At 30.5% G+C, this 20,682-nt stretch overlaps 1 protein-coding gene and 1 long non-coding RNA gene across 7 annotated transcripts in view; one reads left to right on the top strand and one right to left on the bottom strand.

Annotated features, from left to right (window-relative positions):
- Window positions 1-20,682, top strand: part of GPATCH2 (G-patch domain containing 2) — a 436,123-nt gene that overhangs the window by 161,648 nt on the left and 253,793 nt on the right. For 5 of the 6 annotated variants that reach the window (XM_031937380.1, XM_031937378.1, XM_031937377.1 and 2 more), the window contains exons 3-5: window positions 6,506-6,567; window positions 10,034-10,216; window positions 10,701-10,780. In XM_031937380.1, the coding sequence (XP_031793240.1) occupies window positions 6,506-6,567; window positions 10,034-10,216; window positions 10,701-10,780 (325 nt within the window). Of the gene's footprint in view, window positions 1-6,505; window positions 6,568-10,033; window positions 10,217-10,700; window positions 10,781-10,908; window positions 11,225-20,682 lie in introns of those variants that run through there. The other variant, XM_031937382.1, reaches the window with a different exon arrangement.
- Window positions 6,148-19,406, bottom strand: LOC116419115. The gene is made up of 2 exons (XR_004229380.1): window positions 19,139-19,406; window positions 6,148-6,598 (listed from the first exon to the last, which is right to left on the bottom strand). It is a non-coding gene; the product is annotated as an uncharacterized LOC116419115 (long non-coding RNA).

Raw genomic sequence — 20,682 nt, 5'->3', positions numbered from 1 at the left:
AAAACATTTTCTTCACTTCCTTTCTAATGTAGACCCAATTTCATCTTTCTTAACAGATAGTCATCATATACTTACCACATGTTGAGAAATTTAATGACCCCTCTAAATATGTTAGTTACTTATTTGTACATCTAATTTGTTTATTGTAAGGTGTTTATGTATGTATACATGTATATATCTAATGATATGCTCATAAACATTCACAACTTGTCTTATTAAAAAAAAAAAAACCTAAATACTTTTGAGGTTATCAAGCAATAAGGTATATTTGCTGAGGGGTAAAAAGGCTATTATGAAATCATCTCTAGAGAATAAAGAACAATTCATAGATTTAAATTTTATTGAACAAGTCACCTCAGGGTAGCCATAACATTTTTCTGTCTTTTATTATAACAAAGTCTTTGATTTAGTTCAGCTTTTCTAGCTTTTTTCATTTACTGGAATACATAAAATAAGTCCAAACAGTGAAACCATTTAAGTGACATCTTCCAGGAAGAGTTCATACCTGTTATGGTTCTGAAATCATAAAAGCATTATAATTCCTGAATTAAACTGAGTTTTACACTTCACGTCAATAAGGGAATTGTCCTAAAACACTGTATGATCCCTTGATATATCTATATGAAATAAGGATATGTGACTCTTTTGAAAAACATATTAACTACTTCTATTCATGGAAACTTTTCCCAGTGGTATGAAAATGTCTTTTGAATTCAATAAATGTAAATTTCCAGTTCAGCGTGAAGCCTTTCCTTTTACAATTATTGGTGTTCTTCCAATCTTCCAATCAGCTTATATTTAATCTTTGTATATATTGTACCCTACCCCAACTTAAGCTCATTGAAGGCAAAGTTTATTGTTGACCTGGGCCCTCAACTTCTAGTACTTCCCCTTGCACATGGTAGTCACAAAATTGTTGGTGAATGAATTGAATTTAGAACTACTATTGGATATTTAGTATTTTTTAAATTGTAACATTTATATGAATTTAAAATAGTCATTCATACCCAAGAATCATGACTAATGGGACATAACTAGAACATTTTTAATACACCTGAATTTTAAGGTAATCTTTATTAATCGGTTAAAAATAAAAGGCCAAAAAACAGCGAACTTTTGATTATTCATTAATTTGCTTCTCAACATAAGGATTTAAAATTCTCTCTCTCTCTCTCTCTCTCTTTTTTTTTTTTTTTTTTTTTTTTTTTTTTAGGTTTTTAGATTGCCAAGGGTAATAGGTAAAGGAAAAAGTTTATGAAATTAGCTATTCAAGGAATTTATTGTGTCCCTTAGATTCAAATAACTTTTACTATTAGCACCTTTGGCTTTAAAAAAAGAAAAAATAATGAAATGTTTGTTTAAAATAAAAATAAAAATATACATTTTTCCTTTTCTAGTACCAAGCAAAGTGTTCTTCTCATTTCATCTAATGTTTGAACATAATAGTAAAAAGTCTCAGACTTCATAACTAGCTCCCTGTTACTTCTATTTCAACTGAGTAAAGTATTTGTAATTTATCAGCCTCCCTAAGAAACTAAGTATGTTAAAGTTATAAAGAACTGCCTCCCTTAATCTAATCTTATTGCATGTCATCAAACATGAACAGGAGAAAAAATAATTATGTAGTAGAAATGTGTATGTTAAGTACTTTAGGAATACTTTAGGTTCCAAAGCAAAAAGCTTTCCCTGCCTATTATTTTTTGAAATGTTTTTAAAAATTATGAATTTTTCAATCCAAAATAAAAATGTTTACACATACAAAGGACAGAAAAGAAACCATGGATCTCTTATGTATGTCTTATTAAAAAAGAAATTTTTTAAAAGAGTTAACTCCCACTTATTCTGAGCAAAAGTGTGGCAAAGCAGCTCCATCAAAATTAAATGATTTACTGTCTATTATAAATGGTACTCTGTTTCTTATTTAATGTTGAGGGTCAGTGGAGAGCAAAATCATGGGAAAATCTTGAATATAATCTCAAGCAAACCTGGAAGAAAGACCAAGATTCAAGGGAAATATACTCAAAAATTGTACTTGTAATTTCTAAATGCATTTTTATGTATCGGTAGGTGATGGGGAAGAACAGAACTAGGATGCTATTAGTGTTAAAGTATTTCTAAATAAGTGACTAGTGCCTAAATAATAATGATTAGGCAATAACAGCATATCAAATTCAGGGGGCAATAGATAATCTTATATTCATTGTTTTAAGAAACAAGTATTTGAAACTGAGCAACATCTAAACACTATCTAATGTACCTGAAATTTTAGTTTTGGGGAACAAGGTCTTGTCTGTTTCTTAAGAAATACATTCAATTCTTATAATAATGGCCAAATCATCATTTGTTTGGTAAGCATTTATAGTACCTATGTGGTATAATATATAGTGGTATAGTAACAGAACTACCTTAGATGTTAGTTTGGGATTCGGGTCTTGCTTCTGACATATATTAGTTCTTGTGACCATAGACATCTCAGTGTCCTGGGAAGATCTCAAAGAGTCTAAGATTCCGAGTAGACACTAATCTGCATTGATAGAAGGAGCTCTCTATCATTATGATCTTCAAGATCTGAATCAGTGTCTTAGTGTAATACTGTAAGTGTTGCAAGTATGAAAAATTAGAGATCTCAAAGTAAAGTCTTAAAATACACATCCTGGAAAGTCTCTAGGATCTTAAGAACTCTTAATTTTCACATAGAAGAGCTAAGCAACTGTCAAAGAGGAAAAAAAAAAGACATGGCCACATGGAAAAATTGAAGAGCAGATTTAAAAAAAAATGAATGTCAGGTATGTATTTGGATATTTATAAAAAGTGACCCTGGAGATCATATGTTTCATCAACCTCATTTTATGACATGGGGATAAGTCTAAAAATTGTTTGACCTTTTTACTAAGTGATGCATGTAAGTTGCAAAACTAGGATTTGAACCCATGTCTTATCCAGATCTTTCCATTATAATATAATCTCTGCCATTGATGCAATGAGTTTTGGGGTTTTGGTTTTTTATTTGTTTGATACAATAGATATTTACTAACAAACTTTACATTACATTCTCTGGAATATTCCAGATACTGGTTGTGTCCAATGTCCAATTACTTTCTACTTTCATATGATGATCAATTGTTGACAGGGAGAATGTATTTTTAATTTGATTAGTATTTTGTCAACATTAATTGTTGTATTTGACCTAAATTATGTTGTTTCTTGTATTGGCTTAATTTGCATTGTTGTCATTATTGTGTGGTTCTTTTGTTCTACTTCATTGTGTGTCAATTCTATCAAGTCTTACTGTGCTCTTTGATATCTTCATTTTTTTTTCACTCTTTATAATACAATAATATACTTTACATTTATATATCAGTCTGTTCATGTTTCAGTTACTGAACTTGTTTGTTTCAAGCTTTTAGTTCTATATAACTTGTTTTGTAATTGTATAAGGTTGTATGTATCTTGATGTTAATTACCAGATATTTAATGCATTTTGTTGCCCTAAATAGAATTTATTTTCCTCTCCCCTTTACATTTTGTTAAGAATATATAGAAAAAAGTTAATGATTTTTATGTACTAATCTTTTATATTATTACTTTGCTAAAGCTATTATTTATTCATTTTTGGAGAGTAGTTCTTAAGAAAAAATGCCCAGCTAAAAGCTAATAGAGAATAGATTGTGTACAGACAAGTGTTAAAAAGTGAAAAGTGAGAGAGGTAATTATGTGCCCTTAGAAAGAGTTCAAAAAGGAAGTGAATCTTGATTTAAGCCTTCCAGAAAATGAAAAATGTGGAAATATAGAAAGAGGAGGAAAGGCATTTTAGATAGAATAGCAAGAGCAAAGACAGGTTAAAATGCATGTGATATATGCAATAAAGAGAAAACAATCCACTTTACTACATATATAATGTCTGTGCCTAGGAAGAAAGGGCCATTGATTGATGATAAATTCTTGAATCCAAACTCAATTGGCTCAAAAAATAGAAAAATATTTGGCTTTTTTTTTTTTTTTTTGCTTTTGTTGCATTTTATTTGCCACAAAGTGTTGTACTATTCTTTTAGAAAATACGGAAAAACAAAGGTTAGACAATATTACTGTTTGGTGATTTGAAACCTGTAAGATGTTTTCTTCCTAAGTCTTTACTTATCATGAATGTATTTTTTAAAAATAATTTTTTGTCGACAACTATTGTCAGTAAATCCTTCAGAATCAGTCTCTCCTGGAAAGCCCTTCCATATAAAAATCAATACTTTTCTTTTTTCTTTTTTTTTTTTAATTTAATAGCCTTTTATTTACAGGTTATATGTATGGGTAACTTTACAGCATTAACAATTGTATTTGGCATTTTTTAAAGCAGAATAATGGTTACATAGGTTAGAGGAGAAAGAAACTGGAGTTATATAATAATACTATGGTAATAACCCAGATCTGAAATGATTGAATTCCAGATTAAAATGGTAGTAGAAAGGAAGAACCAGAATCAGTTGTCCTTGTTGATTACTAGATATGGTTATCTAAAAAATAGAAAGAAAAAAGTAAAAAATTACAATATGTTCATACCATTGATATAATTAGTTGGCAAATGGGGATCAGATTTGTTTGGCAGAAAAGATTTGCTTAATGGAGATGGAAGTCATTGGTTTTATATCTTAGATCTTAGTTTTATGGAGTTTTACTTAAGTATGTTTCATAGTGGAATAAAGCCAGTTCTTGAATTCCAGATGATTGCATACAAAAATATAGATTTGCATATGTACAGTGATGAAAAACCCAAGGTGATGATTCAAGAGAGCTGTTATTTTTTATCATTGTGAGTACTTGTTCCATTCCAGTGCAGCTCAAAAAACCTCTGTGCCTTAGTTGATGATTTTATGATATGCCTGTGACCAAAAGAATTAATTACCTGGTGACCAGCATTCTGTTTATAAACTTCTCCAAACTTTGCCAGGCTGGTCTTCCATAATTGGCATTTTAAGTCTTATAGAACCTGTAGTAAAAAAGGCTTTTTATCTTGGTAGAATCAGTTAGAACTCTTACTCCACTGAGACCTCAGTATTATTTCTGTGCTATATTGAAGAGTAGGAAGATTTGATAGAAATATAATGCTACAGTATGAATAAAGAGTAAATGCTTGTTTTATGTTAATTTCTTTTTGTTGTTTAGTATTGACTTAAGTGATTGGGAATCACTGGGGAAACAATGTATTACAATCACTTAATTTGGGCAAAACAATGTTAAAGATGACATTTTAGATGGAGGGAAGTATATATAGTAATGAATGCTCTCTTTTTAAATGTTGTAAAGAATTTAAAGGGCTAAGTAAAACAAATTGTAGAAGCTAAATGGCAGCATTTTTATTCAGTATTTAGTAGCTGGGTATAATTTGCTTCTTGGTTGATTTTAAGTTGAGTAGATTCTAAAATTTAGTTTCAGCTTTTAAAGAAATTATAATAGTAGATTTTTCTAAGCTTCATTACAAAGCATGGTATTTTCAAAACAACCTTTGTATTTAAAAATCCATTTGGTTCACTATTATCATTTTTATTATTTGCAAAACTCATGATTGTATAATTTTAAAATTCCAAATCATAATAATGAGAAAGACAAAACAGTTTGAAAGCATATTTCTTAAAGAAGAGTCTTTTCCCATTCAGAGATAAAACCCACTATTGACAAATAGCTTGTAACCTCATCCTATGCTGTATTTTAACTAACCACACAGATTTCTCATCTTCTTAAAAGGACCACAACTTCCGTTAGCACTAATGAAAATCATTTATGTGCGTAAAGAAAGAGTACCTATTGACTTTAATTCATATGCTGTTTTGCTATATGTATTCTACTATATATCAGTTCTACTGTAACTCTTGAACTTATACTGAAGTAATTGGAACCTCTGTTTTTCTCCCATCATCATTATACTGGTCATATGTATCTTTTTTCCCCCCAGGGTGACCTTAGATTTGATTTTATGGATTTTCATTGTTGTAAACTTTTTTTCTCTAAGTAAGAGAAATATAGTGAATTCTTAAGGTAATGTATTTTCCAGAATATTTGCAAATGTTGTTATGAAAAGTAATTCCATCTCCAGGCCCTTGTATTTCATGTGCTGAAAAAAGACTTAGATTGCTTTTGATTGAGATTTTTCCCATTTTATTGAGCAGTGGTGTTCCAGGATCAAGCTGAATTGCACAGCATAAGAAAAGAGCAGTGAGCATTTGATGGAAGCAGATAATAAAATGCATCAATTGTGTCAGCACCTCGTTGCAGTCACATCTGGCTTACTGTCAGGGTCCCATTAGATTCCTGTGGTTTTATGTGCCAAAAATAATATGCTCTGTAGTTAATGGAACCAGGATATTTGCAGTTTGATTAAAAAAAATCATCTTATTTTCTTTCATATCTTTGTCAGCTTAAGTTCCATCTGAGCACCACCTTGTCTCTTTAAAATTTTACGACTGAGAGATCAATTGTTCTTTTGATCCATTTCTCTCTTTTCCCCCCCTTATTACAGTGACTCCAGCAGCCTCAGCAGTACTGATGCTGGTTTGTTTACCAATGATGAGGGAAGACAAGGTACTGAAATGTCATTAATTTTCTCTTCCTCCTTTGGAAAAAAAAAAAAAGTTGTGTTCATTATAAGTTATTTTATGAGTTGATGACTTATATAATCCATTTTACAGTAAACGTATGGCTTAATAGACTTGAGATTCCATTTCATAGCTAGTCTTTTAGGTGCTATGAATGGTCATGTCCTAAAGCAATTAAATCCCTTGATTATCTCCTACAGCTAGTATGCAAAGCTTATAATATTAGGAAGGATTATCTTTCTTTTTGAGACTAGTATTCTGAAAGCTTTATGTACCTCAGTCTTTTCAATTTTGTTCCTCTTTTAACAAGTTCACAAGAGAATGTTTCTCATTCTCTAACTGATTACAATTGTCTTTAAAATTGTTAAGCATTAATATAGCTGGATTTGCAACTCATTTGTCATTTTTATTCAGCTGTGACATTTATTCATCGTATTCATTTTTATAAGTAATTAGATGATTTTCTTGAATTCAGATTTCAGAATGAGGAAATGGAAATAGTGTTGTCTATTTTTTCTTCTATCTACCTTCTTTAAGAAATGCTTTAAAATGTGCTTTCCTAAATTTTTTTTCATTGTGACAACAATATTTTAAAACTACCCATCTTAAAAAATATGAAAGAATCTTAATCATTAATTAGGATGTGTTTAAGAATCTCACAAAAAATTTATCTTGTTGAAGTTGCTTCTAATCCATTTATTGTTACTAAAAAAAAGTGGGTTTTTTTAAAAAAATCATTTTAATCATTTTGTGCTTTCAAACAAGTAAACAGTTTAATTACAACTTTAAAACAAACTGGAAGTGTTACCATATCACAATCACTTTTTTCCAACCCATCTATCCCTATAGTGATATTTTTGTAGTAAAATGAATGAAATATGATCATTAGTTTTATTTTTAGTATAAATTATTTGTTCCAAATGATTAGGCTTATAGTTAATTTCAAAGATAATTTTAATCCACTTGTAAAACTCATGAGAACTTTATTTTGAACTTAAACTTTTTTGGTGAGAAAAATAGATTCCAATAGCTAGGAGGGAACTGCGAAGTTTCTTTCCACCTTTAGTTAAAGGTTAACTAAATTATGCCCAAAAGATAACTTCCTCTAAATCAGATCCCTATAAATTTCTATTTGTGTTAATTTAAAAAAACCAGCCTTCCAAATCTTTTAAAAGCTATTAATCTCAGAGAAGTATAGTATAATTTAAGAAACTTCAAACCTTCCATTTTTTCTGTCACATACCATTTTTTCTGTTCTCTCCAACTCTTAATCACTTCATTTGGAGATTTCTTGGTAAAGTTATAGGAGTTATTTGTCATTTCTATTCTAGCCTTGTCACTAGTGACAAAATAACAAAATGCTTTAAAACTATAGTTACTGATTTACTCAGCTTTACACTCATTGAGATCTCCAATTTTTCGAGATGACTTAGCTATTCTTTCCCTCCCTTAATTACATGTAAAATTTTTTAACATTCCCTTTTTTCAATTTTGTTCCAGATTTTCTTTTTTTCCCTCCCTCATCCTTGAGAAGACAAGCAAATTGTCATAGATTATATGCGTGTAGTCATGCATAACATGTTTCCATGTTCTCCATATTACAAAAGAAAATAGACCTCCCCAAAATCAACAAGAAATCCAAAAAAGGTATTCTTTGATCTCCATACAGCCTCCATGATGTTTGTTACTTCTCTGGAGGTTTATAGAATCATTCGTCATAGTCTTTTGGAATTGTCTTAGATCATTGTATTGCTGAGAAAAGCTAAGTCATTCCTAGTTGATTATCCTACATTGTTGCTTAATACAGTGTTCTGGTTCTGCTCACTTCTCTTAGAACACACTAATATTCCTTCACAGTCATATACCACAATATGTTCAGCTAATCCACAATTGATTGACATTCCCTCAATTTCTAATTCTTTACCACCAAAGAGCTGCTATAGATATTTTTGTATATAAAAGTCAACTTGACTGTTCTTGAATAGGAAGATGATATTACTCATTAAAATTCAGTCTGACTCCAGTGGTTTAGTTCAGTATCTTGTTTTCTAAAACTTACTTATAGAATTTAAATATTGTTAATAACAAAGTATGCATTGTTTTGAGTTTACTCATAGTTTTTTATAAATTAAAAAGAGTTTAATTGTTCATATGAATCATGTCAGTGATACTTATTATCTGATAAGAGAGAAATGTATGCTAGTATTATAATTTAATTGGAATAGGAAATTCTCTGCACCAATGCAGGTCAGTACCTTTGCAATTCATAGACTTAATGAGTTGCCTAGAGCACTGAGGTTATGGGGTTTACTCAGAATCACATATCCTTTAATTCAGACCTTCTGGCTTCAAAGCCAACTTTCTATCTACTATGCCATGCTGACTCCATATTATTTGATATCTCCTATTAAATTTATCTATTTTATATGAAAGTTATTATCTTAAAAACTGTGTTTATCACTTAAAATTGAATCTTAGACCTTTCATAAAGAAAAAGAAAATTACTTTCAGTTGAAATTTAGGATTATTTCCTGTGCATCTTTGGTAAAGTAGACTTTGAAATCAATAAAGAGATTGAGATAATTTTCACGGAAGCCAACATTAGCTAAAAAAAAAAAAAAAAAAGACTATTGAAAATCTTAGGTTTAAAGTCCCAAATTTCATTTTGCTATATGCTTTATATTTTTCATTTAATCATCTGTTTTATTCCACAAAATTACATATTTAGACATTTTAGAGGTCTGATTACCTTTCATTTCTTGTCTTAAAATAGAAGGAATAGTCGTTATTCTCAATAAAGAAATATTCCTTAATTTTAAATTAATTGTTCCCCTTAAATTAGACTTTTAAATATTCTCATATGTCATATTTGCTAGTTTGTGTTTGTGGCAGTATAGCATAGTATTTCTCAATATACCCCATGCTACTGTCACTTTTCATTTAAAATCAACTTTTTCAAAACTATTTCTTAATGAACTTAATCAGATTAATTTCATTTAGTCACATCTGTTCATGATTGTTTCTCCTTTTACATTCCATACAAATCATGAAATTAAGCTAATTATATACCATTATCAGCTGCAAAGAACGAGTTTCACAGTTTTATACCTTTTAATTCCCTGCAGGAGATTAAGGCTTGTTTCTTCTTAATATGGAAAGGGTAGTAACTTAAATGGATTTCTCTGCAGTTATTGCCAAAGGATTAACCAGTTTATTATTGTTTTTCACATTTCTAAATTGGTTCTAAAACATTACATTTTATGTGTTCTTATTGATGGCAATGTTTGTCATGCCATTAAAAACCATTCCTGGAATGGAGCTGCTGTGTAAAAGAAAAATGTATTTTCACCTTTTGTTGTTGTTGTTGTTGTTTTAATAAGTGTGCATTGTCTTGATGTTAAACTTGAATCTTTGGGGTCTGGGTGGGGTTTTGATTTATTATCTTTGTACAGGTGATGATGAGCAGAGTGACTGGTTCTATGAAAAAGAGTCAGGCGGGGCTTGTGGCATCGCAGGAGTCATTCCCTGGTGGCAGGCTGAAGAGTCTACAGAATTAGGAAAAGAATTACCAGATCCCGTCTTTCAAAGTATCTTAAGTGGTTCTTTTCCTCTTATGTCACCTTCAGGCAGAAGAGGTCAGTAACACTCAGACCCTGAGAGGTAGGCAAAGTGCTTGGGAGTATACTCAGAGGTGAAATGTACACTTAAGTATGTTATTTTAGTCCAACTGCTTCTAACTATCCTATTTCCTGATGTCTTATAGTGTTGCTACTAATTATTGGTTAAAATAAAAGACCAAATTTCACTTGCTTTTCTTTTACTTCCTGTATCCCCATGATAACAGTCAGACTTAAGGCCTTGGAAAAAAAAAATGTGAGGAACATATGATGAATAGACACTATTATAAACCAAAGAGTAATCAAGAATTGACTGTATTATAAATAATCCTCTTTCAGTTTCTTCTAATGCTTACTAAATAAATGTTTTCCTCATATATGTTTTACTTTCTTTTTATTTTACATATGTACATTAAATTACTTTGTATGCATAAATGTATGTATATGTATGTATTCCCTGCAACCACTCAGTATTTACTAAATTGAATTCTTTTGTTTCTAGGTTTCCAGGCTAGACTCAATCATCTACATGGAATGCCCTCAAAGAACATCAAAAAGTCTGGAGGAAATTCTACTGCAATGGTAGGAATTTTTTTTATATATTAGTGGTCAATATTTGGAAATGTTCTTCTCTTTCTGTGGAATAAAAAGCCACATCCTCATCCCTGAAGTCCTAATGTTATAGCTAAAAATAATCCATTTTCTTGTAGGCTACAAACTGGACCAGTGAGATTCCCCTATAAACCAAATCTTCTATTGCTAATTAATTAGATATCATTTTGAACATCTGGGGAATGACATTCGAGGAAACCTGTCTCCTGTCCTCTTCCCTGGAGATAGACTATTGAAGTCAGAGCCTGTCTGGTGGAAAGATGAGACTGTTTTTGCTCAAGGACTGGTATTCTTTCCTTTTAGTAAGAAATGAACTAGATTGAGGAGCTTTCTTAGTAATTTAGGTTGAGTATAAGAAGAGGCAGAAACTATCATAAATAAATTTATACTCTTTTTATTCCACATTTTTTCAATACTTTTATTTTTTTATAGTTTTTTTATTTTCAAAATACATACATAGTTTTCAGCATTCAATCTTACAAAATCTTGTGTTCTACATTTTATTTTCCCCTATCCTCTCCCCTAGATGGCAAGTAATCCAATGTATGTTTAACAAAAATTAATATTATTATAAATTTGTTTTGGACTGAGGCAATTGGGATAGGGAATTGCCCAAGATTATAAGTGTTAAATATCTGGCTACATTTGAACTCAGGTCCTTCTGATTCCAGAACCAGTGCTCCATTCCAGAACCAGTGCTTCCAACCAGTGCATAATCACTGCACCATTTAACTGCTTCCCACATTTCTTTTAACATTGAAACTTCATATTATTTTCTTTTGTCAAAATCTTTCCTAGAGTTAGGAAATTTAGAACTCTTAGCTTTGATCCAAGAATTCCTTACTATTTTATATTATGACTAGTGAAAGAATAAGCAATATCTGTCAGAATTATTCCAAGTGAATTGTGACTAAGTAGTGCATTGGCATTCATGGTTACATATTGGGTGAAGAAGTTTAACCAGGATTGATCATAATTTCTGAGTTCTCACTGTATTTTCAAAAGAGGATTAGATAGGAATGATCTTTTTTAAAATAAAGTTCACATTTTACATAAAATGTGCATTCTATTTGAATTATTGGCTTTTTTATCTCTGTGTTTATTGAAAAAATATTGTATAATATTGTTATATTAGTGAAGTGGTCCCAGTTCTTTTTTAGACCATAGAGTGTAGTTTAGAAACCATCAGCCTAGAGAATGTTGAACATTATCTAGAGCTATCAGTTTTACTTTTTATATTAAAACTGATTTTTTTAAATACTATTTTTTAAACAACTTTGTAAAATAGTACTGCCCTTCCCCAAAGAGATTTTTGGAATGAAAACTACTCTTCAGATATCACAGATCTCCAGAAAATGTTGATGTAGAATATATAAAAGCATTATGTAAACTAATTTTCACCAAGTTAAAAAAGAGTTATCATTTGTGAGCTAGTATATCATCATTTTGTTCAGCATATAGCAGCTTGCATAATTATAGCTGTAATTGCATCAAGTGATTAACTTTTATTAAGTGCCAACAATTTTTAGTAATCATTTCTTTAATATGTATTTTTATGTTATTTTATACTTGCATTGTCATAACTTAGAAGTTAAGATCAATTGAACTATTAATTGAAATGAAATTGAAATTAAAATTGTCTTTACCTCACCTTTATTACAAGGAAAAATTTTTAGCATATACAGTGTTTCAGACTGATTAACAATCAGTCACCTTTTTTGCTTGTGGAGACTGAGTACAGTTGAATCACAAATGTAAAGCTGCTCCTGCAACTGGATATTTTTGCTTTTGCTTATCTAAGGTGAACACTAATATTTTAAAATTAATACAGGTATTTATAGATAATGTGGTTTTGATAATTGCAACCTATTTTGTGTAGACCATTATGTGTTATAGACTGGAAATTCAGATAATTACTTCTGAATTATATATATATATATATATATATATATATATATATATATAAAGAAATTTTTCTTAATGACTGCCTTTCAGATATGAATAAGACACTTTAAAACCTTGACCTATGAACTTTGCCTTACTGATCATGAATCGAGATGAATGCTCTGTAGTTCTTGGTGCAGTTCTACCTATTTTTATTTTTGGTTCACTGCTTGCTTGAGCATAGCTGGGATTTGTAGCCCATTTTCTAGGCTTATTGCAATCTCACTCTGGTATTTTATAGGAGCTATTACAACTGATAGGTTAGCTTCATGGTATTGATGATACATGACTTAACTATACTAAAAGCTGCCTTCCCCTTCTAAATTGTAAAAAGGTGATTAAGTTTCAGTTGATGGAGATATACTGTATATATGTGTTTATAACGGGACTGGTGCATTAGGTCATAAACTGTTTCCCTGGCCCATTTTTTTGTATTCAAAATTTAGCTAAAGACAGTGGTTGCTTCTTTTGCTTTTTATCCCTTCTCTTATTTGTAAGACATCCTTTTAGGAGCTTCAATGATATAATTTTCTTTTTAATAAAATGCCTAGTTTGGAAAAGAAAGTTATGAGTTCAGATTCATGAAGGTATATTAATAATATTAATTGTTCCATAATATTTTACCCAGTTTTTATCATTTAAGAACTCAAATATTTGAAAAATGAAGGCATGCAGTGTAATAATCTATGTAAAATATGATAAATTCCTACACCAAAAATAAATTGGCTTTTAGAAAGACATTTTTGAATAAAACTAAACATATGTAGCATTGACTCATTGAACAGAATGACACCTGATTCTATTCAATCAGTGGTTGCACAAGTTAAGTGAGAATTTTTATAAGAGTTATTATCACAGTTCCTATGGAAGATAGAGGAAAAATTTTTGACTATCATTTTAATATGAAACAGAGGTTCCTAACCTGAGGTTCAATTTCAGGGAAGCTGCGAACTTTATGGTGAAAAATTACATCTTTATTTTCACTAACCTTTGGTTTCCTTTGTAATCCTATATCTCATTTTATGCATTTTAAATCATTCTAATAATGTAGATTTCACCAAGCTACCAAAGAGGTCTATGACACAAAAAAGGTTAAAAGACCCCCTAATGTAAAATAAAGCATATTTGAGCATTGGTCAACAAAGGGATAGGAGGAATTTTGTAGTTATAATAAATATACTCACTTATAATAGCTAGCATTTATATAATTCTTTAAGGTTCACAAAGTACCATTATGTGCTGAGCTCTGGTTATTTGTATTTATTTGGGCAAGCTTCACCCATATCTCATTTGAATCTTATCTTTATTATGAACTATGCAGAATTATTTTGATAAATATCAGATTGAAACTCTATACACTGGCTTGTCACAATACAACTTTTATTTTACACCAGAATCTTCTTAGAAACGTTTATTTCTTTTTTTCTTATTTATGAAGTTATTCATTTGAAATAATAACCATACTGTCATGATTTTTCTCCAGATAGATCTGAGTTTTAAAATACCATATAAAAACAAAAACAAAATAACATGTAAATAAGATGGAGTATGAGTAAACAGGGAGCTCTGAGTGTTATAAATTCAGAAAAATAAGTATTATTCTTATTACATAAAAGTTTGGGCTAACAGAAACCCAGGGAAATAGAATACTCAACTAATTGTTCCCTTTCTCATTCCCACACCATATTTTTAGAGGGGACGGTAAGGGAATGGAATGAGCCTTTATATAATACCTACTTTTTGCAAGACACTATCCTGAGGGATTTATAAATATTTACCTCATAAATACATCTCCAAACATTATCTTCAGTTTTTAAGTAGAACTCTTTATAAATATTGATCCTCACAACAATCCAGTGAGATAAGTCCTATTTTCATCCCCATTTTACAATTGAAAAAACAGAGGCAAACTGAGGTTAAGTGACTTCTTTGAAAACCAACCTACTTTATTAGAAATGCCAGTTCTTTTTATAAATATAGATATAGGGGATACTCATATATGTCAGGTTATCAGTCTGTTATCCTATGAACTTGATAAATACTAGACCTCTTCCTTTTTTTGATCATGTGTCTATACTGGTAATTTTATGACATTATTGGTAATAAACTTTGGCCTATTTATACATGCTATTTGTCTTTCTAGAGCTTCTTTGTTAGGATAATTGTTTTAAATGGACAGTTTTAAATGATATGTGAAAAATATATTTATATTAAATAAAAATTGAATAAACATGTTTCAACCAGAGTTATGCTCTTAATTACAGTTTTATTGTAATCTACATGTCTAAAGAGCTATCTACTAAGTAACATTTATATAATGCTTCAGGTATATAAGGTAGGATTCAATTTCAGGTCATATTTATTCTATATGCCATTAGAGAAGAATAACATTTCAGTAATAAGTTTGTATACATAGATGCTTATGTGTATCCTTATAATATTTTGGAATATTTTATAAAGCTTAAATTAAATCATAGCCCTTAAGTAGTTAGCTTCCAATCTAAAGAACTTTGCTATTATCTTTTTCAGGTTAGAATATTATGTTCTTTTAAAGATTTTAGTAAATTGAATTGTGGAAAAAACAGGTACATGTTTTTAAGCTATGATTTTTCCCAGTAAAATATGTTACCATGCTATTAAAAATGACACCATATTTGCTTACTATTGCATGTTCTCAACATAACTTATTTTTCTTTTCAAAATTCTGTTGGTCAACCCTGAAATTAATTAGGCTTATTCTGTCACCTTATACTCATATTTTAATATCATCTTTTTTAAAAAGTAAATAAAGATATTTATTGACAACCACTCATGTCCACTCATCTTAAAAATATTTTATAACGCCATATATTTTAACCACTTCATTTTAGAGGCAATTTTCATTAATCCTTCAGATTAAACAAAGGGATGGCATTTCAATTAGAACGTATTATCACCCAGTTCATACCACTTTATTTTTTTCCCAATAGTATTTTATTTTTCCAAATATACATTGTTTTCAGCATTCATTTTTGTAAGATTTTATGTTCCAAATTTTTCCCCCCTCTCTCTCTTACCTGCCCCTCCTCAAGAGAGCAGACAATCTGATCTAGAGTATGCATGTACAATTTTTTTTTTTTTTTTTTTTTGTGAGTCAGTGGGGTTAAGTGACTTGCCCAGGGTCCCGCAGCTAGGAAGTATTAAATGTCTGAGACCAGATTTGAGCTCAAGTTCTCCTGAGTTCAGGACTGGTGCTCTATCCACTGTGCCACCTAGCTGCCCCCTACAATACTTTTAAACATATTTCCTTATTTGTCATGTTATGCAAGAAAAAAATCAGACCAAAGGGGAGGAAACCATGAGGAAGAAAAAGCAAGCAAGCAAACAAACAAAAAAGGTGAAAATACTATGCTTTGATATACATTCAGTCTTCATAGTTCTCATTCTGAATGAGGATGGTATTTTCTATCCCAAGTCTATTGGAGTTGTCTTGAATTACCACATTGCTGAGAAGAGCTAACTCTATTTTAGTTGATCATTATATAATCTTGCTGTTACTGTGTACAATATTTTCCTGGTTCTCCTCATTTCACTCAGCATCAGTTTTTAGAAGTCTTTGCAGGCTTTTCTGAAATTAGTCTGCTCATCATTTTTTATAGAACAATAATATTCCATAACAATAATATTCCATTACATTCATATATCATAAGTTATTCAATCATTCCCTAATTGAAAGGCATCTACTCAATTAACAATTCCTTGCCACAGCAAACATTTTGCCAATGCTACAAATATTTTTGGACATGTAGATTCTTTTCCCTCTTTCATAATCTCTTTGGGATATAGACAAAATAGTTATACTGCTGTATCACTACTGCACTGCTGTACTCAAGTTTTATAGTTCTTTGGTCATAATTCCAAATTGTTCTCCAATATGGTTGGATCATTTTACAACTCCACCAATAATGCATTAGTGTCCCAGGTTTCCCACATCCCCTCCACATTTATCATTATCTTTTTCTTTTTCAACCCAATCTGAGTGGTATGAACTGATACCTCAGAATTAACTTAATTTTCATTTCTCTAATCTCTAGTTATTTGGAGTATTTTTTTCATATGACCATAAATGACTTTAATTTCTCCATCTGAAAATTGTTCTTATTCTTTAACCATTTATCAAGTACATATGACTTTATTTCATGGTATGAATAAAAGTTAAGTGGGAAATGCTTTCATTTGTCTATTGTCAAATCCCTATATGTATAACTGACCATATATTTTATCTTATTTGTAACTCAAGAAAGAGCCATTTAATGGAATCTGAATCTTTCTAGAAGTTTGATTTTTGTGTATTAATAGTGTATACCTTATCATATCCTATCTTGCCCAGATCCCCTTTTAAAACTAAGTATAGTTAGACTTCATAGGAGCCCAAATATACTTAATAATGCTCTTATATATCATGGTTGTATACAAGAGAGAATGATGCTTTGGAGCCTGGAGTAGCAGGGAAACTTGTAGATCTAAATATAAGAAAATTCTGGGACACTGATGATATATAAAGATCAAGGAAAACAATATAGAATGTTATATAATTAAGAATTAAGATCTATAAAGTTATTTAAAACAAAGTAAAAAAGCATTAATTATAATATTGTCATTTGATTACTTATTTTTGACATATGTAGAATTAGACATTTGTAAGAAATGCATACTTAGATTTCTATATTAATCTTCCATTATATCCTTCTTACTTAATGTTAGAATTAGCCCTCATTTTCAGATGTGATTGCTTGAAGTGGAGATAGATTATCTAATTCAGTGGTCATCAAATAAAGTTTATTACATAGAAAGTTATATAAAGTAACTTTGGCATGTGAGTGTAATGGAATATTACTATACCCTAGAAAATGATAAAATATAAAAAATACATAGGCACATGAGAAAACATATAAGCTGATACAGAGTGAAATAAGTAGAATCAGGAAAACATAAACATGTGTACAGTATGATACATGTGCATATATAAATGACTTCAACAGCAATAGATACTGTTAATTTGTGCTTTTCTGAGTCAATAGCAGTCTACAAGGATCTGTTTCTATTTGAGCTTGACACTACTGGTCTTGAACACTGTGTAAATGACACTAAAATCTTTGGTTCCTATCACTTCATGTCCTGTCAAATTCCTAGGATGTATATTAGAACTTGGCCAACACATCTTGATATCACATCTGAGTCTCTTGGATTACTCAGAAGATTTTATGAGACAGGGATGGGGAAGCTTTTTTCTGCCAAGGGCCCATTTGGATATTTATAACATCATTTATGGGCTATAAAAATTATCAACGTATATAGAACTCAAGCAGTGGGAGGTTGTTGTACCTAGCTTTTAGCTTACCACCATTGCCTGCAATTGCCTTAGCAAATGATTTTATGGCCTTATATGGCCAACATGTCAGATTCCCCACCTCTGATCTAAGAAAATATGATTAATTTCATGAAAATTCATATTAATTACTAGGAAAAGCACTCAAAATACAAAGTGTTTTGATAAATCAGAAGTATTATCTTGACATACAAAAGGTAATATTACAATTAATATTTTTTTACTTTGAATTTCAACAATTTTACAGGTTCTTACTTATCAATTCCAGAATATTCTATATTTTTTCCATAATCCTTAGTATCATTAGTGCCCTGGAATTGTGATGTATTCAGAGTTATTTTTTCCCTTGGTGAGAAGATTTAATCAATTTCCCTATTTCTATAGGTATTAAGATCATATTGTGTTGAAGTAATTCTTTTTATCATAATTTTATAAGGGGTGCAAAGTATGATAATTTCTGCTTTTAATCTTTCTCTTATTTATAAAAATATTTCTAGATAATCTTTCTGTTTATAATCTGGAGACATGAGTGTGCTTGTGACCAGTTTTAGAAAGCCAAGGTTACAACGTATATTCTGAATTTCTCTAAAATGTTTCTCACATAAATTTTCATTCTGCCTTTTGTTCTAAATATAAGGCCCTCTATAAATATGTTCCACAACTATACTGTTTGCATTCATTGATATTACGACTACAGGTTGGAATCCATTTGATTCTAAAGAGGGAGAAAACATGCCATCTTTTCAATCTTGCCCTTTAAAAGGGTGGCGACATTGCCAGAGTATCCATTATTTTTGCCATCCAATTCAAAGAAACAGAAATGCTGCAAACATTTTACTTTGCAAGAAGCTTCAACTCTGGATTTCTGCCTTTTATGTTACTGATAGAATTATTCTGATGGTCTATAAAACTCAGTTTTCTAATTTGCCTTCAGATATGTCAGATATCTAATATCAGAAAAGTTCAAAATCAATGATGGGTAGAACACTTCCAAGTAGTATTTAACAAGCACTTACTTTACTGTAGTTGCCTGAAAATCCTCCAACTGAAGGTCAATTTGAAGAACTGTGAATGTACATGTAAGTCATATAGATTGAAGAGGCTTTTCTGTCATTGCCAGAAACATTGCCCAAGGTAATGTTTAAATCTATTAGTTACTGGTAATCAGGTATGTTGAAAGAAAGCTGATATTTTTAAATTGAAAACTAGAGGTGATCATTGCAAAATGTATGTGTCCAAACTTTAAATCAGCAAAGATCAAGTTGAGAACTTTTAAAACAATTGTTGTTTGTTGTTCGGAATTGTCCAGAGCATCAACAATTCTCAGAACTGTTTAGAAGTGGGTGTTGATCATTTCCATGTATGCTGGAGAAATTGGTTTGACATTTTGGACTATTTATATAAAAGTCATCATTTTTCATTTTGAGTGTTTTATTCACATTATAGATAGGCTAACTAATCCTCTTTTTTTTTATCACTACTTTTCCTAATTTGCCGCTTAGGTCAGAATTAAATATGGTCTTAGAAGAATTAAATATAGTCTTAGAATTAGCAAGTATTTGTTCTTTTTTTTTTTTTTCCCCCTGAGAAAATTGGGGTTAAATCACTTGCCCCAGGATCACACAGGCAGGAAGTGTTAATTGTCTGAGTACAGATTTGAACTCAGGGCCTCTTGACTTCAGGGCTGGTGCTCTATCAACTGTACCACCTAGCTGCCCCAAGTATTAGTTCTTTTTGAAGCCTTTCAGTTTATTAAAGTTATGCAGATTCTTGCCTTTTCTTATTGTAGAAATTATGGTATCAAAATATAAAATATCACTTTATTTTTCAGGATCCTTTTGTGACCTTAATTTTTCCCATGTCTAATGTTTTTAGTTATTGAAATGTCTAAACTGTTGATTGAATTACATACAGATGACCTTCACTTAGTAGATATTTTCTAGTCTTGTTTTAAATTTATTCTTCTCACTTTAGAAAAGTTTTATGAAAGATTTTTTCTTATTCCCAATTTGAAATTTTCTTTTAACAATTTATTCTTTGTTCTCCTTTTTTCCTACTTTATCAGTCATGAAAGCCCATCTGAAGTCTTCTGTTGACCACTTTCTTTCTACTTCCACTGCATCTACCTGAGTTTTCATTTATATTTCATATCTGTTATTACAGCTGACTCCTAAATAATCTTCTAGCGTCCAGTCTTGCCCCCACATTCATTGTGTCTTTACCCCAGTGATATGTAAATTTTTCTAAAATTTCACTTGCACATAAAGAAATCACTTGGCCAGGGAACTTGAATGATTTCTTCTCATCTATAGTTTAAAATCTAAACCTTAAGTTAATTTAAGAAGTTTTTAAATAGCTACTACATGTCAGGCACTGGTAATATTAAAAAAAAAAAAAATTAAAGTCACTTCCCTCAAGGAGCTTACTTTCTTGGACTAGAGTCAAACATTACTTTGTAATTTGGCCTCTATCCATATTTTTACCTTAATTTCCTACTCCTTTCTCTTATGTACTATCTACTTCAGCTGCATAGCTCCATCTTTGTTCACACTGTGACACT

Source organism: Sarcophilus harrisii, chromosome 4, assembly GCF_902635505.1.
Source record: "Sarcophilus harrisii chromosome 4, mSarHar1.11, whole genome shotgun sequence".
Taxonomy (NCBI): domain Eukaryota; kingdom Metazoa; phylum Chordata; class Mammalia; order Dasyuromorphia; family Dasyuridae; genus Sarcophilus; species Sarcophilus harrisii.
This window is presented reverse-complemented; position numbering and strand designations above follow the sequence as displayed.